The 22,088-nt window shown below is 43.7% G+C and overlaps 7 protein-coding genes across 7 annotated transcripts; 3 read left to right on the top strand and 4 right to left on the bottom strand.

Annotated features, from left to right (window-relative positions):
- Positions 1–767: 767 nt before the first annotated feature.
- LOC128708755 (uncharacterized) lies at positions 768–2,359 on the bottom strand. The gene is made up of 2 exons (XM_053803735.1): positions 2,180–2,359; positions 768–1,886 (listed from the first exon to the last, which is right to left on the bottom strand). The coding sequence occupies exons 1-2, from the start codon at positions 2,357–2,359 to the stop codon at positions 768–770; spliced, it is 1,299 nt and encodes a 432-aa protein (XP_053659710.1).
- Positions 2,360–3,096: 737 nt separating this feature from the next.
- Positions 3,097–3,472, top strand: LOC128709255 (uncharacterized). The gene is made up of 2 exons (XM_053804243.1): positions 3,097–3,213; positions 3,278–3,472. Exons 1-2 carry the CDS (start codon positions 3,097–3,099, stop codon positions 3,470–3,472), a joined length of 312 nt encoding a protein of 103 aa, XP_053660218.1.
- A 156-nt stretch (positions 3,473–3,628) lies between these two features.
- LOC128719561 (mitochondrial import inner membrane translocase subunit Tim16) lies at positions 3,629–4,099 on the bottom strand. The gene is made up of 2 exons (XM_053813187.1): positions 3,937–4,099; positions 3,629–3,867 (listed from the first exon to the last, which is right to left on the bottom strand). The coding sequence occupies exons 1-2, from the start codon at positions 4,097–4,099 to the stop codon at positions 3,629–3,631; spliced, it is 402 nt and encodes a 133-aa protein (XP_053669162.1).
- A 425-nt stretch (positions 4,100–4,524) lies between these two features.
- On the top strand, positions 4,525–21,548 carry LOC128719326 (probable maleylacetoacetate isomerase 2). Its single transcript, XM_053812951.1, has 5 exons — positions 4,525–4,559; positions 4,729–4,849; positions 5,162–5,339; positions 21,025–21,143; positions 21,210–21,548. The coding sequence occupies exons 1-5, from the start codon at positions 4,525–4,527 to the stop codon at positions 21,546–21,548; spliced, it is 792 nt and encodes a 263-aa protein (XP_053668926.1).
- On the top strand, positions 15,949–16,835 carry LOC128719328 (uncharacterized). The gene is made up of 2 exons (XM_053812953.1): positions 15,949–15,996; positions 16,134–16,835. Exons 1-2 carry the CDS (start codon positions 15,949–15,951, stop codon positions 16,833–16,835), a joined length of 750 nt encoding a protein of 249 aa, XP_053668928.1.
- LOC128719330 (uncharacterized) lies at positions 18,298–19,106 on the bottom strand. The gene is made up of 2 exons (XM_053812954.1): positions 19,059–19,106; positions 18,298–18,969 (listed from the first exon to the last, which is right to left on the bottom strand). Exons 1-2 carry the CDS (start codon positions 19,104–19,106, stop codon positions 18,298–18,300), a joined length of 720 nt encoding a protein of 239 aa, XP_053668929.1.
- LOC128719327 (uncharacterized) lies at positions 19,609–20,447 on the bottom strand. Its single transcript, XM_053812952.1, has 2 exons — positions 20,394–20,447; positions 19,609–20,316 (listed from the first exon to the last, which is right to left on the bottom strand). Exons 1-2 carry the CDS (start codon positions 20,445–20,447, stop codon positions 19,609–19,611), a joined length of 762 nt encoding a protein of 253 aa, XP_053668927.1.
- Positions 21,549–22,088: the final 540 nt, after the last annotated feature.

The following is a 22,088-nucleotide window of genomic DNA, read 5'->3' as shown; positions in this document are numbered from 1 at the left end:
GATTAGCACCCGGTTCGGTCAGTTATGTAAAGTCTTGTCGTATTATTTAAATATGATTTGATTTTAGCTTGTTGCACACCTTCATTGCAAATGTGAGCTACACAGTCTATCGTATTCTGTACTTCAATATCGCTTCAGATTGTTTTTAAATGCTTTTTTTGTTAGATCATGTCCTAGCTTTCTTGCTCTACTTTTCTTTAAGTCAATTAAATCTTCCATAGTATCATAGAGATTGAAAAAACACGTAAAAGCAAATATTACATATAAAAATTAATGAATAGCTACCGAACAAAGCTACCAGATTAAATAGAAAGCGGAACACATATGGCAGTAGACGTAAAAAATAACTTATTCTTTAGCCTCGACTTGTTTTTTCTGCTTTTGTTCCCTTATAGTAGAGAGTTTGGTCCCTCGCACCTTTCTACCAAATTTGACTAAAGGGTGAGGGAAATTGTTCTTCCTACTTTATCCATGATAGCGTTACACTGCTGGTATCATACGAATGGCGGGAATGACTAGAAAAAGAATGACTAGACTAAAATAGTTAGTATACCTTGTCTGATTGATGCCGTCCTTGAAATATCAGCCGATACAAACTCTTAAAGCGTTTTCTCACAATACTAATGATGTGTGTTTAGTTGTTTAACCCTTTGTAACTATTTTCAGCAATTTTGTTGAGTAAACACTAAGCGAATTAGTGCAATTTAAGTACTGTAGATAAAAAGGGTCTTTTAACACAAATATTTGCTTCACGATATTGGGTCCGCTCAAACCGAGAGCTCTTCGGTGGAAGAATTAATTTGCGTCGATTCACCCTGCAGCCGTCCGTCGCTAGGATGCACCCTTACTCCGACTGGGACTCCATCGACACCGGTCGTGTTTCCGGTCATTTGAGAATTTGTAGGACAGATCTCAGTCAGTATAACCACCTCGTACGGACTGCAGTCGGAAAGGTGTAAAACGGAGCACAGCCAACCGTAAAAACCTTTCTCGATGTCAGCTATTTCGTTGATCCATGTTCTAAAATGGAAACTGATCTGCCGGATGCCTGCGTAAAGTGCAAGCCCCACCGTACACAGTACAATGCCGAGAGGGTAGGCCAGAATGAGTAGCGGTGACATCAACAACTTATGGCAGTATGATCGCTCCTCGTTAAAGTACGTGAACATGTTATACCAGGTCACGGTGCCCATGTAAAATGAATAGATGCCGGTCGTAAACGTTACGAACGGCAGACATATGAGTGAAAGGAGTAGAATGTGCACACCGGTCCGAAGTGTACAGCAGCTCCGTTCGCTTCGATTAGACTCTCCATGTACGGCGAGCGCCTGTTTGCTGATCTGCTCCAGCTCTTCGCGGGAAATGTTAAGTTGAACGTCAATCGATTGTCCCTTCTTGCGTCCGCGCTTGATCGTACCCGTCATTGTAAGATAGTTATCGGTGGACGATGCATACGAACGGTTCGTATTGTACCGCTCAAGACTGTGCTGGTCCAGGTCCGCGTTAAGGACGCTCGTTTCGCCTGATTCCAAATCCTCGTAATTACAAATTGCAGACGGAGAACGACGCCGACCGATTTCATCTAAATCTGTCCGAATGTTGACACGCTTTTTCGAACGCTTCGACCCACTGCCTCCGGTAAGCAGTTCGGCCGATTTGCTGGATTTCCGGTCGAGACTGCTTTCGGAGATGCTGCTAGGAGTAACGGTGGAGCTATCCTTGAGCGGATGAAAGTTTTGCAACTCGTTCAAATCGTCCTCGTCCTCGTTGGTGCCGTTCGATGTCGGCCCTTTATTGTTTATCTCGATGATTTCTTCACTATTCCATCGCTTATTTCTTCGGCAGTCTTCACGTTCCGGCGTCAAATCCCATTCTTTGCGCGTACCCTGTAGGAAATGGGTTTGAGATTAATGACCTTTCGTAGAATTATTTGCGTTTTTTTAAAACAAGATATGGAAGTATGGTGATTTTACCGGTTTCCAATCAAAACAAACACCTACACGCATACAGACACATGTACCATCCTGCACGTCAAAACAATTGTACCAATACTACAATACTAACGCGAAGAAAGGATATTCAATGCAATAACAAAAGCAATAAGATGACCCACCCAACGAAGACGCTCAAGATTTCGAAGCGGTATAAACGACTGACGATTTTTAGGTCGAGAGTTTACCTGTATGTTAACGATGTGGTCAATATGATTGCCAAGGTTGGATTTCTTTCCCGTCTGTCGTTTTCTCGGGGGGATAAACACTGGAAACTCACTCTGGCCACCGCCTAAATGTCGGTTCGGAGACGGTTGCTGCTGTTGTTGCGTCCGGACGACCATATCGTCCGTCGTTAGGCCAACCATTTTATCAGTGTCACTGGGAATATCCTTTGATTGTTCTTAACAATATCATTTCAGCATGATATGGCACTAGCGAAAAAGACAATACTGCGGACAACGGCACAGAGCGGTCCTTGCTGAATGTCTTGTACAACAATTTCTGACAAATGCATGGATGAAGCGAAGCTAACATAGGTCCCGCAACAGACAGGCGCAATGGGATGCGTATGCGATATACCCGGTAAAAAAAACATAGGGACCAATTTTGGTAAACGAGGTAAACAATACATGGTTGCAACAAAAATGTTGTGTGCGGTTGGGTTATTTTATTTTATCAACGATCAACCAGCAGCGATCATATAGATTTTTTTATATATCAAGAGCTTTCACGTGCTCTGTAGCAGAGATTATGCGTTACCATAGCAACGGGTTAGACCGTCAATGATGCGAACCCTTCTTGATCTTTAATAACAATATTGTGTACTATAAAAATTATCGTATCATTTATCAGTTTGTTTGGTTCTTTTGAGATAGTTTTTCATATCGTATTTTACGTTTTGTACGATAATCTAGAACAATCAGTAATATTTTGAATTCTAATCTACCAACCAACAGCAAGTTGGCAACACTGCCGTGCGATGCTGTCAAATACGATTTGTTTACGTTCCATCGAAAGAACACACATCAATAGCCAAATTGGAAGTGACAAAGATTCGGAAACTCGTTCGTTCAAGTGTATAGCAAAACTGGATCAACAAAATATGTGTGTTTCCACGCAATACTCTTCCCTGATAAAAGAGCTACGGCAGTTGAAGAAAACGGAGACTGTGCTCAAAATGATGATCGATAAAATCAACCATGAACTGAACCAACTGGTGGTAAGAACCCGTGTCTAGATCGCAACAGCCGATTAGTTTCGTCAAAGCATCTTTCTTCATACAGGTTGAGGAACTTCAAATTAAATCTCGCGATGTTCAACTTAGCGTTGAAATAGCATCAGCTAAAACCACGAATCCGGTTCCCCTGATGGATGAAGCCACGTGCAGCACAAAAGAAATCAATCAACAAACACTAAATTTGGAAGTGCAGGACGAACGAATATTTAAATCATTGGAAGAATCAGAGGAGGAGCTGTAGCTGGATGATACGATGATTTCTCAAGAGAGCTACTATGAATCTGCTGAATCTACCATTTGTTGCACTAAATAGACATGTTTACTTATAAATTTAACAGTGTTCATTGCAGTGAACATGACTTTCGTGGGATTGTAAACTGCAACGAGGCATAACTGATCACTGTGCCGTTTCGGGTTTCCCCGTACCGGTGTCCGTCTTTTCACCTTCCGGTGGCTTTGCCTCCTTCAGTTCCTGATCTATTCGTTCCTTAGCGCGGAAAACTTTAGATTGTAGATAGAACGATCCACCCTTGGATTTATCGTTTACGTTAAACAAGTGTTCGTAGTTTTTGTTCACCTCTTCTGCGTCGAGTTTTGTAACGTTGAGAATTTGCTGTGCCTCCTCAAGAGTCATGCCTACCGGGAAGACGAGAAAGAACACGTGTAAACGCATGGTTCTGGCGAGCCGTTGTGATTCCACATTACCAGTCCTTAGGTTGGCCGCAGCACGATCTTGTCCCCTTTGTCCACCACCAGCACGTTTTGCCGCTTCTTGGGATGCTGCTATCTCCTGTTTCAGAGCTCGCGTGAAAGCCTTTCCAATGATTTGGCCGCCAAGCACGATGATTTGGGCTATGTACTTTGCCATATTGGTGCAATGTATTGCTCGTGTGGAAGTGAATGTTAATGCACTGCTGAATATTTGTTGTTCCTAGCAAACACTTTACAGTAAATTAACACAATTTCATCATCCTTTCCGGTTTCGCCGGATTCTCGAGATTTTTAGAAACAAACATGAGTTACACAACAAACTTTTGACAATTGCCAAAGTGCAGGCACAGTGGCTGCTCTCCAATATAATATCGGTCAACTAATTGTATGATGCCTTGCTCTGTTAATTACTAAGTTTGTATAATTATGATATTCCAATCCATTGATAATTCCATGGGTAATGCATGAAAAAGAATATAAAACACAATTTGTGAAAAAGACCAAATTGGCCACCATTTCCAGCACCTTGTGCAGTTGGTCTGTGACAGTTGGTTGACAGCAATAATAAAGCGTAAACAAACGATGCCGGCTATTTGTGCGTTCTTTCCAAAAAAGTAGTGAGTTTTTAAGGATATTCTGTTCTGCAACGCGAGCGCTATTGGCAACGCCGTTTTTTCCTCTCTTGATTTATACTTCCCATTTTTTGTGGTTTTTGTTTTTCTGTTCAATCCTTCCAAATCCTTCGCTTCCTTTTTGTTGGCAATCGTCACACTCTCCCGTATACAGTGCGCTAGGCGCGGCAACAGCATCCCTGAAACAGTTTCCACTGCTGCAGTTGTCAACATACGGCTTCAAAATTAATTACTCCAAGTTCCATGGCTCGATGTCGCTATCCGCGATGTCGAAGGTAAGCAAGAGACACCGATTACAGACATCTAACACCTGTTAGCCCAAAAACCCCTTGAACGTAGGCAAACCACACAACATCATGTGATACCTTTATCAACTGGTTTGTTTGCGGTGCCTGTTTTTAGCAGAGTGGTCAGCTCATTACAATAAAGATTAGAACAAAAACCAGTTCTGGACAAACCGGCTACATTCCGATCGCTTCGGAATTGAAGCAACAGTCGCTAGTAGCCGCATTCATTCTAAATCGTTCCTTGCGTACAGAAGTGTTCAAATCAGCATGTCTAACGAAGATCTTCTTCCCGAATCGCAGCCCATCCTGTACTCGTACTGGCGCAGTTCCTGTTCCTGGCGTGTGCGCATAGCTCTAAATCTAAAGGAGATTCCGTATGACATTAAGCCGATCAGTTTGATCAAGTCCGGAGGCGAACAGCACTGTAATGAGTATCGAGAGGTAAATCCAATGGAGCAAGTCCCTGCACTGCAAATCGGTAAGTGTTTATTGCTTAATTTTCTTCTCTGAAACATGCCTCCAGTTCATCTTTTACGTAAGCGATCATGTAATTGAAAAACAGAACACACTGAGCGAGACACAGTTCCAAGTTGTACAGTGCATCATCATACGCCTTATCTTTCCGTTTGGTGATTGATTCCAGCTCGATTTGTGAAAGAAGCCATGCTTCCTCCAGAATAGTCTGGCGCTGGTGTAAAGCTGTTGACTGTTCAAATGGATCACTTTTCTCTTCCAATACTTGCAAAGCTCCTCCGATGGTTTCAGTGGCCAACCGATATGCAGTGAAAAGAGCTATAATATATTCATCCTTGTGTTGTTCCGCTATTGAATCATCGAGATAGTTGTTACACTGCGAGATATCATCACCGAAGAGTTGAGAGTAAACTGAAAGAGCGGTTTGTGCTTCTTCGATACAAGATGCTTCGCGAGATGAAACATCACCATCAAACGATTCGATAAAGTCCCAGACTTCCGTTGTTCTGGTGCGACCAGCAAGAATCGTCTGTCCGATCAGCTTCAATGCAATGCTAGTAACACTTGTGAAAGTATTTCGTTGGTTGTCGTGAATTTGAACCATTTGAAAGTTTATACTTTGTCCTTGGTTAGCGAATTTGGTTTGATAGACCAGAAGGTTGCAACCGATTGAAGATATAGTGGTGAAAAGAATTGCCACTACAAGAGTTGAAATGTTTTCACTTTTTTGGGACAGAAACATGTTTTTTTATTTTGTACACAATGTATGATTATTGGAGGACAGTATAGTACTGTCAGGCATTAGCGATTGGTTTAATCTACCTTCCCATGCTTTTTGTTACTTTATTACAGCCAACAAAACGAACGCTATTCAGTTACTTTAATTACCATTTAATCTGCGTATTGCCGCCACTGTGCTTATCTTCGTTACAATATAGAAAAATGGTTGAAACGATTATACGTGTCGAATGATAAGCGCGCACGGTAAAAAAAATGAAATTATTTACGCATCCTCAATGAAAACCACTTGGTACAGAATTCTTCTTCTTCTTCTTCTTTATCGAAACGGCTACCTCAAGAGGTCGAGAGACGCCTGCCATTGCTGGCTTTCTTTGACTTTCTTTTTAACCCCTAGCCGGATAGTGAGTCCTGCGTACGGAGGTTTGGTCCGGATGGGATTTTGTTCCGCCGCTGGTGGCGGTACAGAATTCTATTTGTTTCAAAGTTCGAGCTCGCATACATAACATTTATTGCTGAATCGTGTTCATTTCATTGTTACAATTCGTTTCTATCTCTTCCTCTATCACCTCAATATCTAATTGTTGATAAACCAGTGCACGATCGATGCACATCTCCAACCGTACCATCGTACCACTCACGATTACGTCATGCCGATTTAGCTCATCTCGCAGCGTAATTTCATAATAATCCCAAGTGTTTTGGTACGATTGTAGTTCTTCCGTGAGTTTTCCGCGAATGCTCTGTTCGTCGAAAATATCGCTCATCGACAGGGTGCGGATGACCTGATAAGTAGCCGTCTTAATGATACGTTGTGCGGAAGAAGCCTGGGGACGGAACCGGTCCAGTCTATCATATTCCAAATCCTGGTAAGCTTCTTGCATGCAATTGCGCAAATCTACGCCCCACAATAGGCGATAAAAGGCAAAATATTCCTCTAAAGATTCGCGGCATAGTTCGCTTAAACTGTCCCGTTCATTTTCCAACAATTCCGCCACGTATTCATCGCGATACCTCATTTGTATGGTTGCCTCTCCGATTTGCGCTAAGAGTCTGCGGTTGAACAGTCCATTCAGCTCGCTATTGGCAGCCCAGCTGACGGTTACCTCGCGCACTACCTGAGTACTGATGTTGGCTAGCTCATCCTGATACTCTAGAAGATATCCTTCCACAGCCGATGGCGGAAAAATGACGGTTCCAAGAGCACCCAACGTCAATAGCCATGTTGTCACCATTCTCCGGATTACCATCGGATTGCCAACTACACTTGTCGTCCCGAACGTGTAGCTTTTAGACACTAATTGATGTACCGCTGTAATGAAAGAAATTCCAAACCAATATGGGAGAAGGTCATCTTTTTCAAACTCAAACAACTACCACAGCGGTCATGTGCTTCTGAACGGTTTATGATTTTATTGCCAAACCGATAATGCGCATGGCACAACATTTACGATCCTGCCTTACAAGTAGCAATTATCGTCCAGATAACTTTTTACGTACTCGATATCGCTATCCTGCCAGTAGAACGCCTCATCGCGGCAATCTTCGAAGCGATTGATTGTGATATACGCATCGTCACCATGTTTATCCAGCTCCTCATTCAACATCGTGCGGTAACTGTCGCGTAACGTCGAGAAGTACTCCAATTCCTCTTGGAGCTCGGCCTGCACCTCATCCTGTTCTAGCACATTATTGCGACCAAGCGTGATTACTGTCTGGCTGATGGACCGGTAGTTTTCTCTCGAGTAAGATCGTTCAACCGGTAGGAACCGGTTAAGTGCGTCGTTCCGCAGGTCAGCGAACGCGTAATATGCGCAGTCCTGAATGTCAAACGCCTGGAACATCCGGTACAGCTCGAACAGATTCAACGTGTACTCGCGACACTCGTCATCAATGTCATCCCGATTCTGAATGTACATCTCCAATTCCTGGCTGGCCAGACGCATGCGTGGAACCATGCTGCCAAACTCGAGCAACAACTCGCGATTAAACTCCCGGATCAGTTGTCCATTGAACTGGCGCTTCTGCTGCAGCTCAAACTCAACATCACGTGCCAGCTCCGAAAAATTATCATTGTATTCGACGAGAAAGTTGGCCAACGCGGTACCAACGTAGCCGGAAGAAAGTAGCAGAGCTACTGGGACCAACAAGTTCGCCACCGAACGCATCGTTTTGCAACAGAAACTGTACTTTTTTACACTTCCCCCTAGACACGAGTCCTTATGCAGACCAACGACTACTGAAATGACGATCGAAATGCGTCGCAATAATGACGGATTATACCAGTATCAAGATAAGCTCATTTTGTGGAAGTACCGCCCAATATCAATCTTATATCTGGCTGGTTGTAAACTTCCGAGTAGTAAAGAAAATTATCTACACGTTGCCCGCCTGTGTATTGCTTACCTGGTCTGCTTATTCATGTGCGTCATTAAGGTCTCCGTCATCTAAGAAGATGAGGAAGTCAATTCTCGCACGGGAATAACGTACAGATGTTGATATGGAATGCTACTTTTTGTAATGCACACCTCAGCTTTCAATAAGTGATATGTTTCACTGCTTATCGGAATACTGGCCTGGAAGGCTTCTTGTAATCTTGCGCGCATGGATTACGCACCATGTATATTGTCGAATGTTTCACCATATTGCGTGTGCTACGTTGAAGCAACCGCTATCCACATAACTTAGAACGTACTCCATGTCCAGTTGATGGAGCGTCACGGTTGTATCTAGACAATCGAACAGACCTTCTCGTAGTGGATGATCCGATGGCGCGAATCGATCCAACTCTCTATTTAATACCTCTTGAAGCGCATTGTTGAAGTTATTGAACGCGTAGTATTCTTCCGCCAGCACGTCGAGGATATTGTCCATTTGTGTGATCTTGTTGTACTGCTCCAGTATGAGACTAACGCGATGTGTTAGTTCCGTCCCTTCACGATGGACAATGTTAGCGTAGCTGAAGAAACGTTGGTTCGTCCAATAGCGAAGTAGTTCCGTAGCGTAAGCTGCACAACCCTGCATCTCCGCTTGTCCGATCGTTCGGAAAAGTTTAAATATTTCCAACACTAGCAGGCGGCATGGCTGAGTAATGGAACTGGACTGGCTAATTGTACTCTCCGTCGTGTTGTCAACCAATCTCATCTCGATCGTGGCGTTAGCTAACAACTTTACCAGCTCCTTGTTGAAGTAGAGTGTGGTGTTGGAGTTGGCCTGCCGTTTAATGTGCATCATATTTTCCAATATGATGGCATACTCACTGAACCATTCTTGGTATTGTACAATGGCGGGTACTTCGTCGGTTGATGCAGATACAAAAACACAGAGCAGGATTGACGTAAACAGCACAAGTCTCCAATTCCACCTTAACATCTTGCTTCAAAATAATTAAAGCAACCTATAAATTTGCAACCTGACGTGTTTTACCGACGGGAAGTATTCAACTGTAAGGCAAATTCTATCGACCAACAATAACCTACCTGATGATAAAGATAAGAAGCACGATAATTTTACAGCGTCCTAGACGCGACGTCAACGAAATGTTTCTTTATCGTTGCTAGATCTACTTCTGGACTGGGCCTCTTTCTTGCCGAACAGGTAAAATACGAAGCAAAAATTGCATGGAATCTCTCGACACTCATTATCGATATCATAACGGTCGTCTCGATCGCAGGAATCACAGCCTGTCGCACCTCGAGAGTAGTAGTTACGCCGTTTCAAAGATGTATTGGGACATTAAGCCCCAATTTCAGTCGCGTTTAGTCGGCATCAGTATATCACCACTTTTTAAGTAATTAACGAACTGCTCCTGCACATCTCCAACGACCCTAATATACATCACCAACTTAATTTTGCGGGAGTTCGGAATCATGCAGGTAAATTCTATCAAAATTATATTTGATTTGTTAACACTGATGACTCTTTAAATTCTTCTTTTCGTGAAAGTACAATCCCATGTACATTTGTTTTGTTCGTTATAAACGTTCTTTCTTGTTCATCAGGCGCTGCAATCGCTTCGTTCCTCCACTCTATTATCTTTCCATCTGAAATTAGACCACGCCTCCTCTGGCCATGTAGACGACTTATTTGGAGCGGACTTGAAGTCGAAAAGATGGAAGGATTGTAGCTGCTGCTCCGACATCTCTTCTCCCAGATCTGCCGCATGGTGAAGATCTGATCAGTGGTTGATTTTCCGTTTCGGAATTCCCTCTAATAGTTTCCAACTACCTTTTCTACGAATGGGACAAGACGATCTTGTAGTATAAAGGAGAATATTTTGTAGGCGGTATTCAACACCGTAATACCCATACAATTGCTGCACTCTAGCTTACCTCCCTTCTTGTACAAGAGGAAGATCACAAGGCATCGATCCCATTCCACAGTAATAATTCGATAAATTTCGTTTTCTAGTGTTGTACCTCCATTCTTGATCAGTTCAGCTACTTTTCCCTCAGTGCCTGGTGCCTTGTTATTCTTGATCCGACGGATGGCCTTTCGGGTTTCGTTAATGCTTAGTTGGCAGTAGCTTGATATTGTCTGCTAGTGGACTCTCTAGCTGGTAACTGATCAGATCTCCATCCTTATTTCGACAACAGGTCACCTTAGCTCTGAAGTTGTTTCGGTGATCTGTTATCGTTTGGTAAAACTTCCGGATCTGTAACGCACTCTAATTTCTTGAAGTTTCTGCACCCACTGTTCTTCTCAGAGTTGTTTTTTGGTGCGGAGATCTTTGTTCCTGACCATATTTGATAACTGTTGACCGGGGGGACTTTCTGCAGTCTTCTTTTTCTTTTTTCTCTGGACTTTCTCCAGAGGCCCCTTGTGAAACACTTCGGGGCCCCTCTAGCATCCGGAGAGTGTTGAAGCGACGCTTTTCGGGCCCATTTCTGGCACAATTCATACAGTTTTTCCTATCAAACAGCTTTTTCCGGGGCCCCCACACGACGGGGCCTTATGCGACCGCCTACTCCGCCTACCATTAGATCCGCCACTGCTAATACCTGAATACAATACTTGCTACCAATTGTTTGCACCTTGAGGAGCTTCAATCTTGCTATCTTCATGCGTATGTCATTTTCATTGCTAATTTGCTCATGCATGCTATTGATGCTCCTTCTGTGTTTTTCCGCCCGCCTTTTACGCATTCGTCCTGTCTCTCGTGTCTAATCGTATGACTCGTTATGGTCAGAATGATCCATTATTTAGAGCAATTAGAAATGTTAATGTCATGTGTCTACAATGTTTTCGATTACAATATTTTCTTATAAATCCTCCTTAACCGTCTCTTTAATGTAAACTCGAAAGTTTTCGTTTTTCCTATTTCTTGTCGTTTATTTAATCTCCTACTTCTGTTACCGGTGGTTGTATTGCTAGCGGTGCCGGTCTTAACACGACAGGACCGATCCAAAATCCTATCCTGATCCATCCCGACCAATCCCCCCTAGTAAAGACTGATTATTCGGCTACGTGGTAAAATTAAATCTAGTAAGCCAGAAATAGTAGACATGACCTAGAAGGTAACTAACTTCTAGACAACGACAACAACGCGAAGAAGAGAGAGGGAGAGAAATTTCTGTTACGTAACCGTGTTGCGATTTTTCATGAGTTCGGTTTAAGTATAGGTTTAGTTAGTTTTAGCTTTAAGAAACTTTTTGTCATGTCGACATTTTAACCTAAATAAATCAAAATCTAAAAGAGTTCTATATAGTCACAGTATAGTATAATAAGTACTATATAGTCCCAGCTTCGTTCGTCGCTTTGGTTTTGTTTTAGTAGAGAAGTTTTTTCAGACTGTAGAAAGACTGATTGGCAGCCAGCGTCCTAGCGCGTACTTGTACTTGTATTTCCAATAATAATCCGCCATATAAAGGTTTCACTAGTCTTATAATATTAATCTTATATATTAAGTTACATCTAGGCCTTGTACAGTGTAATTATTCCGGGCATCGCATCCATTGTCTAAATATTGAATTCAAAGTATTCCATCAGTCCGTTAAATTCTCATGACATTGCTATTAGAGGGTCGTTCGATCCAACACCAAGCCGTCTTCGGTGCTGATCTTTGATTCAAGATTGGAGATATTTTGGACGATGAGGATTTGTTAGCAAAGCCGCTTGTGGTGCAACCATCAATTTGGTTGGGATCTGCTGCGTAGAAGAGCCGTAATGATTTCTATATGATCAGCGAATGCTAAGATCTGGATTGAGGAGATGACTAGGTGGCAGAGTAGATAAGCTAGCCCATCTCCTTGGCGCAGACCTTTGGATGTAGCAATGGGTCCTGAGAGTTTACCATCTACCATCACCTGGCATGCGACGTTGGTCATTGTCATTCGTACTAGTTTGGTAAGTTTTTCCGGGACTCCAAAAGAGCTCATTGCGTCGTAAGGTTTTACCCTGGCGATGCTGTCGTATGTGGCCTTGAAGTCAATGAAGAGAAGGTATTAGTGAAGCTGCTGCTCCGCCATCTTTGCCGCATGGTGTAGATCTGATCAGTGGTTAATTTTCCGTTTCGGTATCCGCTCATAGTTTCCATACCTTTTCTACGAATGGGACAAAATAATCTTGTAATATAAGAGAGAATGTTTTGTAGTTGATCTTCTAGGGATTATTGTAAACTTAAGATTCTAAAAACAAATTAACTTACCGGTGCGCCCCAATGCACTAACCTACCTGGCTATTTCTCATATGGGAATAGGGTTGAAATTTAATTATGAAATACCTCATCAGTTGTTAAGTGATATATTTAATAGACTTATATGTGATATTCATCAACATTTTTGCAACCATTGTTCAAATAACATAGAAAGAACGTATTCCATGATCAGTTGAAGGAAACATAGTCTCGATCCCTCTCGAAAGGCATTGTGTTGAGAACATATGGCTGAAAGTATTTGAAATATTTCACTCAACCTTATCGAATTGTTGTGTTATGTTTCTATTTTCAATTCGTCCTTTTTGTAGTATGTATCATTCACTTCTGATATGGTATCAACAGTACAAATTCGCATAATCGATCACAAACTCCATGTCGGACAAGTAAAGCATCATTATTGTATCAAGGCACTGATACAGATCTACCCTTAATGGGTGTTCCGGATCATCGAACCGCTCGAGCTCGTAGTCTAGTATAATTTGGTAGCTGTTATAGATCCAGCTGAAGTTGTCATAGTACTGCGCCAAGAGATTTTCGATCGTATAAATCTGTGCTAACGAGTTGTAACTAGCCAGAACCCGCACTACAAGGTGCGTCAGTTGCGTTAATTGTGTGTACACGTAATTCGCATAACGGAAGAATCTGCTCGTTGTCCACGGTACCATATCTTCGGCCGTGTACCAGACACACTGTTTCATATCAACAACCGCGTACCACGTGTAATAATCCTGCAGATCCAACACTATGTTCCTGCACGCATCGTCCGTAATGTCAGCATCCTTTATTAGCTGGATCGTTTCACTACTTGTTTGCCTGATCATGATCGTAGCGTTGGCCAGCATTCGCAGCAAATCCTCATTCAGTTGACGGGTTGCAGCAGAGTTTATTTTCCTTCTATCTTGCATCAATTGTTCGCCGCCCGTTGAATGATTCGCAAACCGGTCCTGGTAGCTAACGATTTCAGGTACTGCGAAGACAACTTGCCATCCCAGTGCAAGGACTAGGCACCACGTAACAATGTTGCACATGTGAACTGACATATTACTACTCGTCGATTCTCTGCTGAGTACTGGCATGAACACCACAAGCCCGCTGAAATCTAGTTCTTTCCAGACGGTTGTATCCCACTGATAAGAAGGCGATAAATAGTAGATGTTGTAAATTGTAAGGCTTCCGTCTTGGTAGATTATCAGTAGTGCCCAATGATGAGGAAAAAAGAGAAGTAGAAAAATGATTAAATTTTCAAACTACATTTACCCTTCTTTTGTATCTGGTAGAATATACCAAACAGTTGGCGATTATTCAAGCTATTCAATTCAACGCATTTATTTCATTGTTCTTCATCTGACGTGGAGTGGTGGTTAAGCTAACTTAAATTTACAAGTCCCGTAGAAAATCTGCACAGTTATCGTCAATATAGCTGAGCACGTACTCCATGTCACTTGCGTGCCAATGGACGGCCGTATCGAGACACTCGTAAAGCGCTTGTCGCACCGGATGCTCCACGTCCTCGAAACGCTCCAGCTCGGCAGTTAGAATAAACTGGTAACTGTTGTAGATGTAATTGAAGTCTTCGTAGTACAGCTGCAGCTGGGCGTCGATACGATCCATTTCGCTGATCTTGTTGTATGTCGCAAGCACCTGTGAGACTCGGTAGGTTAGCTGCGTTAACTCGTTGTGCACATAGTCTGCGTAGCGGAAGAAGCGATCCAATGTCCAAGGTTTCAATTCGTCGACTGCAGTTGCGGCACAGTAGTTCACATCCATCTCACTGAACAGGGTGTATATGTAGCGAAGATCATTCACAATCGCCCGGCACTCGTCGTCGATAGCATCAGCACCGACGATCGTCTCGATTGTAGAATTCGCTATCTGTCTCAGCTCAACGGTAGCATTACCCAGCAGTCTCACCAGTTCCATGTTGAATTGGGACGTTACCATAGAGTTTCCGCTGCGTTTAGTCTGCATCAGGATCTCACCAGTTTGTGAATAGTTGCCAAACTGCTCCTGGAAGAACACGAACGAAGGTAGCGATCGTACGAGTACCGGGCCAAGGCCCAAATACACGAAAACAAACGTCGTGATGATCGTGCTTCGAAACATCTTTCTTTGCTGTAGTACTACACTTCCGTTCCCTTCAAGCCAATGAATGCTTATAATAATGCTTCTGTGTTGTTCATGACGCGCGGAACGGATGTTATAAAACCGTGCACTTACCTATCCGGTGGCTACGATAAGCAAACGATAATACGATTACCAAACGTTGAATTTTGACCGCTGTGTTTCTAGATAGTAAGAGATTCCAGCTAGCTTGTATTGGCGCAATAATAAGAAATATCAAAAGCGACAATGTTTGTCGAATGCCACCTACAAAGGCCCCAATTTTCACTGGTTTAGCTATGGTCAGTTCAGTGTAATAAAGATGGTCGATACTACTGAGGAGGGTAACCGATGTAACGTCACCATGAACACGATAACGTTACGCTGGCGACATCTGTTTGGAAAACGAGTTGAGACCGTAGTTTGTAAAAGCTTTACCATCTTGAACGGTTGCAAACAATTTCAGGTGAATGGTGTTCTTATTGCGATTTTCAGCTCTATAAGTGGTCAAACTCATACTCAGTTTTATGATGATGTGAATCTGACTAGCTATGTAAAGTCAGAAATTCGGCCTGGTTGCATTTTTTATTTTACAAATACAAATCAGGCTTATAAAAATACTCCACAAAACGAAGTGCACTTATACCTGTTTCGGAATATTTGTGGTTTAATTATGTCAGACAATTTTAATTATGAACCAAATTCTCAAAACCTTTATATTATTATTGTTTCACCACGAGGGCAGGATAAAATTCCTTAATCGCATGAGGGTCGATCGCGTTATCACTAGACAATGAGTGACCAGCACACCTGGTCAATAATAAGAACTGTTGAGTCAAAGACCCGTCACCATCAGCAGGTGCTCAGAGAACTGTCGTAAACTGGGGGCTAACATCTGGACATGATTGAAGCAGGAAGAAAAAGAAACGATTATTGAGTGTAACTTGCTCCAATCTAATCGTACACTGGTCGGCTTAACTTAACTATACAGTTTGATCTGCTTCCTTCGCTTCCGTCGTTGCTGATATAAACAACCGGTGTTGGTAGCCGCGGTTGCAATTAGTCAAATTTAGTGGTTGCGTGCAGTATCGAAGTGAAGGAAGCTTCAGCAGTCTACAAAATGGCGTGGAATTTTACGTTTGTGTTTATCGCAGCATGCGCTCTGATGGTGAGTTGTTGCACTGCCCAGTAGCGTGTCCTAATTGCTTGAACAGGATCGACATCACCTCTGAGTTAACTTGTTTCAAGCAAAAGCGACACGATCCACTGTATAAACATCATGTAATGTATGTCCTAAAATTTCAGGCTAGTTCCATTAGCGCTGCTCCATCGAAAACGGCCATCAAACCCCGCAGCCAGGAGCTGCGCGAAGCGATCGAAGATTATCGCGTCCGTTTCGATGATCTGCACAAGGAAAAGGATCAATTCCTACAATTTGCCCGTACTGGACTGTGGGCCACAGTTCGCAGAATGAACGAGGAAGTTTTGGTCGATCTCGGCGAAACACGCAACACTGTTGAGTACGGGTTTGACGATGTGCGCCTAGAAATCAGTCTGTTGATTGTGGAGGGCAACCACAACGAGCAGTGCCTGTTGGATCTGGTCTACGAAATCGTCGCTGAGAAGGTTCAGCTTGGAGCGGAAATCAGCAGCTGTTCTGCCGGAACAACTGACACAAAGGATGCACTGCCCGCATCGTTCTACGAGTTCCTCGACCTACTGCAACGTCTTTCCAACTCGATCGCCGAGACGACGCTCTACACGTTCGTGAGCCAAAATTCCGTTTCCGATCCGGAACGCCACCTCCAGTTTCTGCAGGAATCGTTCGACGAGACGGACCGTGCCTGGAACGAGGAGGCTCTGCCGCTGATGCAGTTCGAACTGGACGCAATGGAGTACAACCGTCCGTTGATCGTTGCCGATAATGCAGAGTGTCTGCAGGTAGTTGTGGAGCGACAGCAAGCTTTCGAAGATTCGATCCGTACACGGATCCCGTCGTGCCTGTAAAGCAGCTGCAGGAATACATCGTTAAGAAATAATAATATAAAAAGATTCGACTGTTACCAAAGGCATGCCTAAGTTGCCCAAGAACATCGATAAGACAATGAGACATGCGCATCGCTTATAATCTTGGTCGATTAAATCTTGTTTTATAACACACGGTGCCGACAAATGTGTTTCTATCAAGTTTCTTATAAAAGATAAATCTTGTTGTTCCCATGTATTTGCGCAACTTGCAGTACAAACTGTCACAGAAGAAATAATTTGTACAGGAGAAAAATAGATACATTTTTAACGGATGGGTAGAATTACATAATTGCAACAAAAGCTCAGCCTTGGACAAGACTTTTCTATGTAGTGTAAAAGCTGAACAAAAAAGATCTTTGGAAAAGATCAAACTTTGATTGTATAGGGTTTATTCTCTTAATAACGGCGAAGCTGCACGGCTGTAGGGCGCTCATTATATTGAAATTATGGAATTTAAATGAATGGAAACGATATGTTTGAGGTGTCACCCATCCGTCGATCTGATTGTTCAACTAAGGCTAATTCAAGTTTTACATAACCAGAACCACTAGGTGTTGGTTAAGTTATCGGCACAACAACCTCAAGAGGTCAAGTCCTGCTGTTTTTGGCTTTCTTTGACTTCATTTACCCATAGCAGGAGAGTCAGTCCTGCGTACGGGGGATTGGTCCTGATGGGATTTTGGACCGGTCCTGTCGTGTGAAGACCGGCTCCACTAACAATACAGCACTGGGCCCTATCCCTATCCAAAAAGGAACATGGCAATCCAAAACAGATTAAAGGTTGCAGAGTCAAATAACACACGCTTTTTTTTTGTATTTCCAAAATGCAAAAATTAGAGCCATGAATCGCGCATTAGAGTCACGAGAAACTCTATCTGTTGTTATCTTAACACTGAGAAAGCCAACGTGTCATTCGCAAAAGGAGGAACTAACACCGACCGGCAATAATCCACATCAGCACAAAACGGGACCTACCATCGTTTTCCTCAGATATTGCGGTGTGTGTGTGTGATAAGGAAATCATTTTTCTCCTTCGTCATGCACATCCGATGATTATTGATTATCGTCCAATTTGATAAAGCCAATTCAATTATTCTGTTCACGCGCGTTTTGCTGTACGTGTAATTGTTGTATCGGTGCCCTTGGCTTATCTCAATTCCGCTTGCAATTGGTCCATTAATCTGTTAGCTAACCATCGGCAATCCGATAGCGTGATCAATAGAATTAACGTTGCGATTTGTTAATCGCGTGTGGTGTGCAAGGTTAATCCCGTTCGGCAGGGTAGCGCCCAGAATGAACTTTGTGATGTTGTCCTATGCGTCAAGCCCATTATTACGTTACTGTTTTATTTCGTAACTGTTTCACTACGGTACATACAGAAGGAAGGAGTAAAAGATGGGAGAAGTCTCAGGACAGTAGGATTGCAATGATGCCATTGCAATTAACAGTTGTTGATTTGTCCACGAACGGTATTCATGGCCGTGTTGAGGCTAGTAATGACTGCATTTAGACAGAGGCGATTTTCCTCAATCAGGGCCGGACGGTTAATTTCCAGATTGTCCAGATCCTCCTGCGCTTCCGGACGGGCAACATTGTTCCAGAACGAGACCTGGTTGTCGTAGTTTTCCTCCAACCATTCGACGTGCTCATCAGGTTCGGCGAACGAGTTGTGGATGGCGAACGTGTAGAGCGTGTACTCCGACGCAGCCGTCGCAATGCGCTGCAGCGTGTTGGACAGTGCCCGGAACTCATCACCGAGTCCTTCCTTGATGGCGATCTTGTCGGCGGCACAGGAGCTCATACCTTCACCAGCACGGCGTCCCTCCGCAATGACCGTATCGACCAGACCGAGCAGACACTGTTCGTTCGCGTTGGGCACAAGGATGGCTGCTGCAATCTCCTCACGGGTGTCAAATAGGATTTCGTCGACGTCGTTTCGTGCGTTGGCCAAATTTTCCAGCGTAGCCTCATTCAACCCTTTCAGTTCGGCCCGTGTCAGCACCCGCGTTAGCCTAATGAAATCATCCTTGTCTTCGTGCAGCTCGTCAAACCGAACACGGAAATCCTCTGTGATTTCGGTCAATTCTCGCATCGAGATTTGCGCCGTGATAGACTGTGTTGGAAAAGGGGATTGTAATCAAATATTAGTTCAGGGATTTTTTTTTCTCTCTGTTCCATACACCCATGACTGAATGCACTTACCACGGCAGCAAGCAGAACGCAGAGCGCGATGGACGGAAACGTCTTCATCTTTTGTTATAGGTTACGAGCAGCGAAATGAGCGGCAGTGATGGAACAATTGCTATATCAAAACAGCCGCCCTGTGAAGGCTCTTATATAATTTTGAATTCCACTCCGGGATAAGGGTGGAGAACAAAACTTAGTCGTACCGATTTTACGTCAGTACGAAAATTACATTTACCTACCAAATCAAGAGGCGAAAACGAGAGGACCGATGTTTTGCTATCGTACCGATTAGATTATCGATAGGCAGGTTGAGGCTGTTGTGTGGGTTAAAAGAGCGTTTAATCAGGAAGAAAAACAACATTTTGCCTGCTAAAAAACCATTTATTAGAAGTCATATCTCGATATTTAAGCAGCATATTCCTCTCCCGTGCTTAACTCTTGTCCCGGCCATGTTAGGGGCACTAGAACCGCGTTATCTTTTTACAGCAGGCTCAACACACACCGGAAGATGAAAGGCACCCCCAGCAAATTCCAGGCAATCGGGAAGTTACCGGTGGGTTGGTTATTATGAACACTGGAGTGCATCCTCGAGCAGCAACTCCATGTTGAAGACGAAATTACGCCCGATCATGTCGGACATTGCCCAAATATCGCGGCGAACATTGTTGACAACTTCCTGGAAGTTGTCCAACTCCACCTCTATGCCGGCCAGCACCCGTTCGATTTTGTTCTCCTCCCCTTCGTACATGTAGGCCAACTCGGCAAGCGTAATGTCTAGTTCGGTGACGGCGTTCGAACGACCCAGCTTCTCCAACACGGCATTCTGCAAATCAGTCGAGCTGTTCTGGAACGCTTGCACCTGCGGGTAGAAGAAAACGCGCGATGCGGTAGCCATATCGGCGTACGCCAACTCCGCTGCCAGACTAATATCGGCCGCAGACTGTGTCGCCTGACGCAAGGCCTCATCGTTCTGCTCGACGATGCACGGATTCTGCGTATCGCCGATATCCAGAGCGTGCTGCAGGATGGCATCCTTAACGCGCAACTTCTCCTCCTGGATCTGTGTGATTACAATGCCGAAGCGCGAAATGAACTGTGCGTTGAGGTTCTTGATCGCGAGCGATTGGTTCATGCGCAGCACGCGCAGCTTGTAGTCGACATCGTAATGCAGCTGGTTAAACAGCCGATCGAACTCGATCAGCACATCACTGTCAGCACGGGGCAGAACTTTCTTGACCGCTTCCGGCACTGCAACCGTTTTCGACCAAACGAGCTAGGTTGGAACAAAAACGGCAGTGAGAACTAGTGCAAACAGGTGCTCCATATTTTAGATTCTTGCTACTTTCTCACCTGCTGACAGGCAAACGATGCCAACACTGTCACTAGAACAATTTTTTGCCACATATTTGCGGAGATCACAGCACAAGTGGATTTCTTTTTTGTCGTTGAAAAGAACTCTAGCCTTGCAAGTGGTCACTTTCGATCACCTCAAGTTCCGGTGGAAAACTGATGTGCATCAGCTTCCCGCGTTCAATTCTATAGCAATTCGAAGTGTTCTACGTTTCCGTTGGTGGACGCCCTAAAGCGGAACCTCGGAAGCGGAATTGAACGGTCAGTCAAATTTTGATTATACACAATAAACCAGTAATCGTGTCTTGTTTTCGGCTTCATCCATCGTATTCCCGTCCGCTCGCTTTATGGCCACATGTTTTATCGAGGTTCAATGAGCCAAAATGCCGCCATCGACAGCGGTCACTTATATCTTTAGTGTAATGCGTAATGTGTGTAACCTTATCGCAGTTTCTCATAGTGATGCTTCTTTGATGCGGTGATAGCAACAGCTGGGTTTGCTGTAGAATCTTTAAAGCGATATGTCCAAACAGATATGGGAGGCATTTCCTAGGCAATAGTGTGGCTGATGTATTGAAAGATCTCACAATTAAATTAATTAATCAATGGAATGTTGTTTACTCTCTTTCAGATGGACACACGCTCATCGAATCACTCTCGATAATGTATTATCTCGAGGAGACGCGTCCTCAGCGTCCATTGATGCCGCAGGATGTTTTGAAGCGTGCCAAAGTACGGGAAATCTGCGAGGTAATGTAGCAGAAGCAACTTCAACTGGTTTGCAAAGATAGATCATTAATGTTTGTCTCTTCCTAGGTGGTAGCATCCGGCGTTCAGCCGTTGCAAAATCTGATAGTGCTCATTCACGTGGGCGAGGAAAAAAAGAAGGAATGGGCACAGCATTGGATAACGCGCGGTTTCCGAGCGATCGAAAAGCTGCTCTCAACGTCGGCGGGCAAATTTTGCGTGGGCGATGAGATCACCCTTGCCGACTGTTGTCTCGTGCCGCAAGTGTTCAATGCTCGTCGCTTCCACGTAGATCTTCGTCCGTATCCAATCATTCTGCGTATCGATCGTGAACTGGAAGGTCATCCCGCGTTTCGGGCAGCCCATCCCTCCAATCAGCCAGACTGTCCTCCGGAAGCGGCCAAATAAGTTATGTTGGTACGATGTCCGATCGATTTCAGCATGACCCATCAGCATTCCCGTTTTCACAACGTTCTCTCGAGTGTATAGGATGGTGTTACGATACAGGAGCGAAAAGCACGTATACGCCGAAGCACAAATCTCATCCCACCTTTTCTCATAAAACCTCAAAATTCCTAACCAACAACACTACAAGAAACTATTATCTATTATCCAGTTGAATTTTAAAGTGAAATACTTTTCTCGATGGCCATAACTCGAAACAACCAATCTAGTCCTTGAAGAGCAAATATATTGTCGACTGGTAGATGATCAGATGCCATTTACAAGTAAGAACAAAAGAGAAGTAAAACATTTTATTTACACTAAAGCAGGCAAAGTGAACAAAGCTACAAAAGAAGCAAGCTGTAGGACGAAACTTATACAAAACGATGCTCCATCTCGCTTCAGATCGTAAGCGAGCATGCACATTTTTCTGTGAGGACTGTTTTTCCGTAAAATGTACGTTTCACAATCGAATTCAGGGAAAGTTAGTATACAAAATCAGTT

This window comes from Anopheles marshallii, chromosome 2 (assembly GCF_943734725.1).
Source record: "Anopheles marshallii chromosome 2, idAnoMarsDA_429_01, whole genome shotgun sequence".
NCBI lineage: Eukaryota > Metazoa > Arthropoda > Insecta > Diptera > Culicidae > Anopheles > Anopheles marshallii.
The sequence above is the reverse complement of the archived record's forward strand: the minus strand, read 5'-3'. Positions and strand labels throughout refer to the sequence as shown.

Bases quoted from the DNA above. Each gene is read 5' to 3' on its own strand.
- LOC128708755 (XM_053803735.1), bottom strand. From the start codon at position 2,359: ATGGTTGGCCTAACGACGGACGATATGGTCGTCCGGACGCAACAACAG. The intron at 1,887-2,179 runs GTAAACTCTCGA...CATTTCCTACAG, and splicing joins ACCACATCGTTAACATACAG to GGTACGCGCAAAGAATGGGA.
- LOC128709255 (XM_053804243.1), top strand. From the start codon at position 3,097: ATGTGTGTTTCCACGCAATACTCTTCCCTGATAAAAGAGCTACGGCAG. The intron at 3,214-3,277 runs GTAAGAACCCGT...TTCTTCATACAG, and splicing joins ATGAACTGAACCAACTGGTG to GTTGAGGAACTTCAAATTAA.
- LOC128719561 (XM_053813187.1), bottom strand. From the start codon at position 4,099: ATGGCAAAGTACATAGCCCAAATCATCGTGCTTGGCGGCCAAATCATT. The intron at 3,868-3,936 runs GTAATGTGGAAT...TCTTCCCGGTAG, and splicing joins TGCGGCCAACCTAAGGACTG to GCATGACTCTTGAGGAGGCA.
- LOC128719326 (XM_053812951.1), top strand. From the start codon at position 4,525: ATGCCGGCTATTTGTGCGTTCTTTCCAAAAAAGTA. The intron at 4,560-4,728 runs GTGAGTTTTTAA...TCCCGTATACAG, and splicing joins GCGTTCTTTCCAAAAAAGTA to TGCGCTAGGCGCGGCAACAG. The intron at 21,144-21,209 runs GTAATGTAGCAG...GTCTCTTCCTAG, and splicing joins AAGTACGGGAAATCTGCGAG to GTGGTAGCATCCGGCGTTCA.
- LOC128719328 (XM_053812953.1), top strand. From the start codon at position 15,949: ATGGCGTGGAATTTTACGTTTGTGTTTATCGCAGCATGCGCTCTGATG. The intron at 15,997-16,133 runs GTGAGTTGTTGC...CTAAAATTTCAG, and splicing joins TCGCAGCATGCGCTCTGATG to GCTAGTTCCATTAGCGCTGC.
- LOC128719330 (XM_053812954.1), bottom strand. From the start codon at position 19,106: ATGAAGACGTTTCCGTCCATCGCGCTCTGCGTTCTGCTTGCTGCCGTG. The intron at 18,970-19,058 runs GTAAGTGCATTC...TTTCCAACACAG, and splicing joins GCGTTCTGCTTGCTGCCGTG to TCTATCACGGCGCAAATCTC.
- LOC128719327 (XM_053812952.1), bottom strand. From the start codon at position 20,447: ATGTGGCAAAAAATTGTTCTAGTGACAGTGTTGGCATCGTTTGCCTGT. The intron at 20,317-20,393 runs GTGAGAAAGTAG...GTTCCAACCTAG, and splicing joins CATCGTTTGCCTGTCAGCAG to CTCGTTTGGTCGAAAACGGT.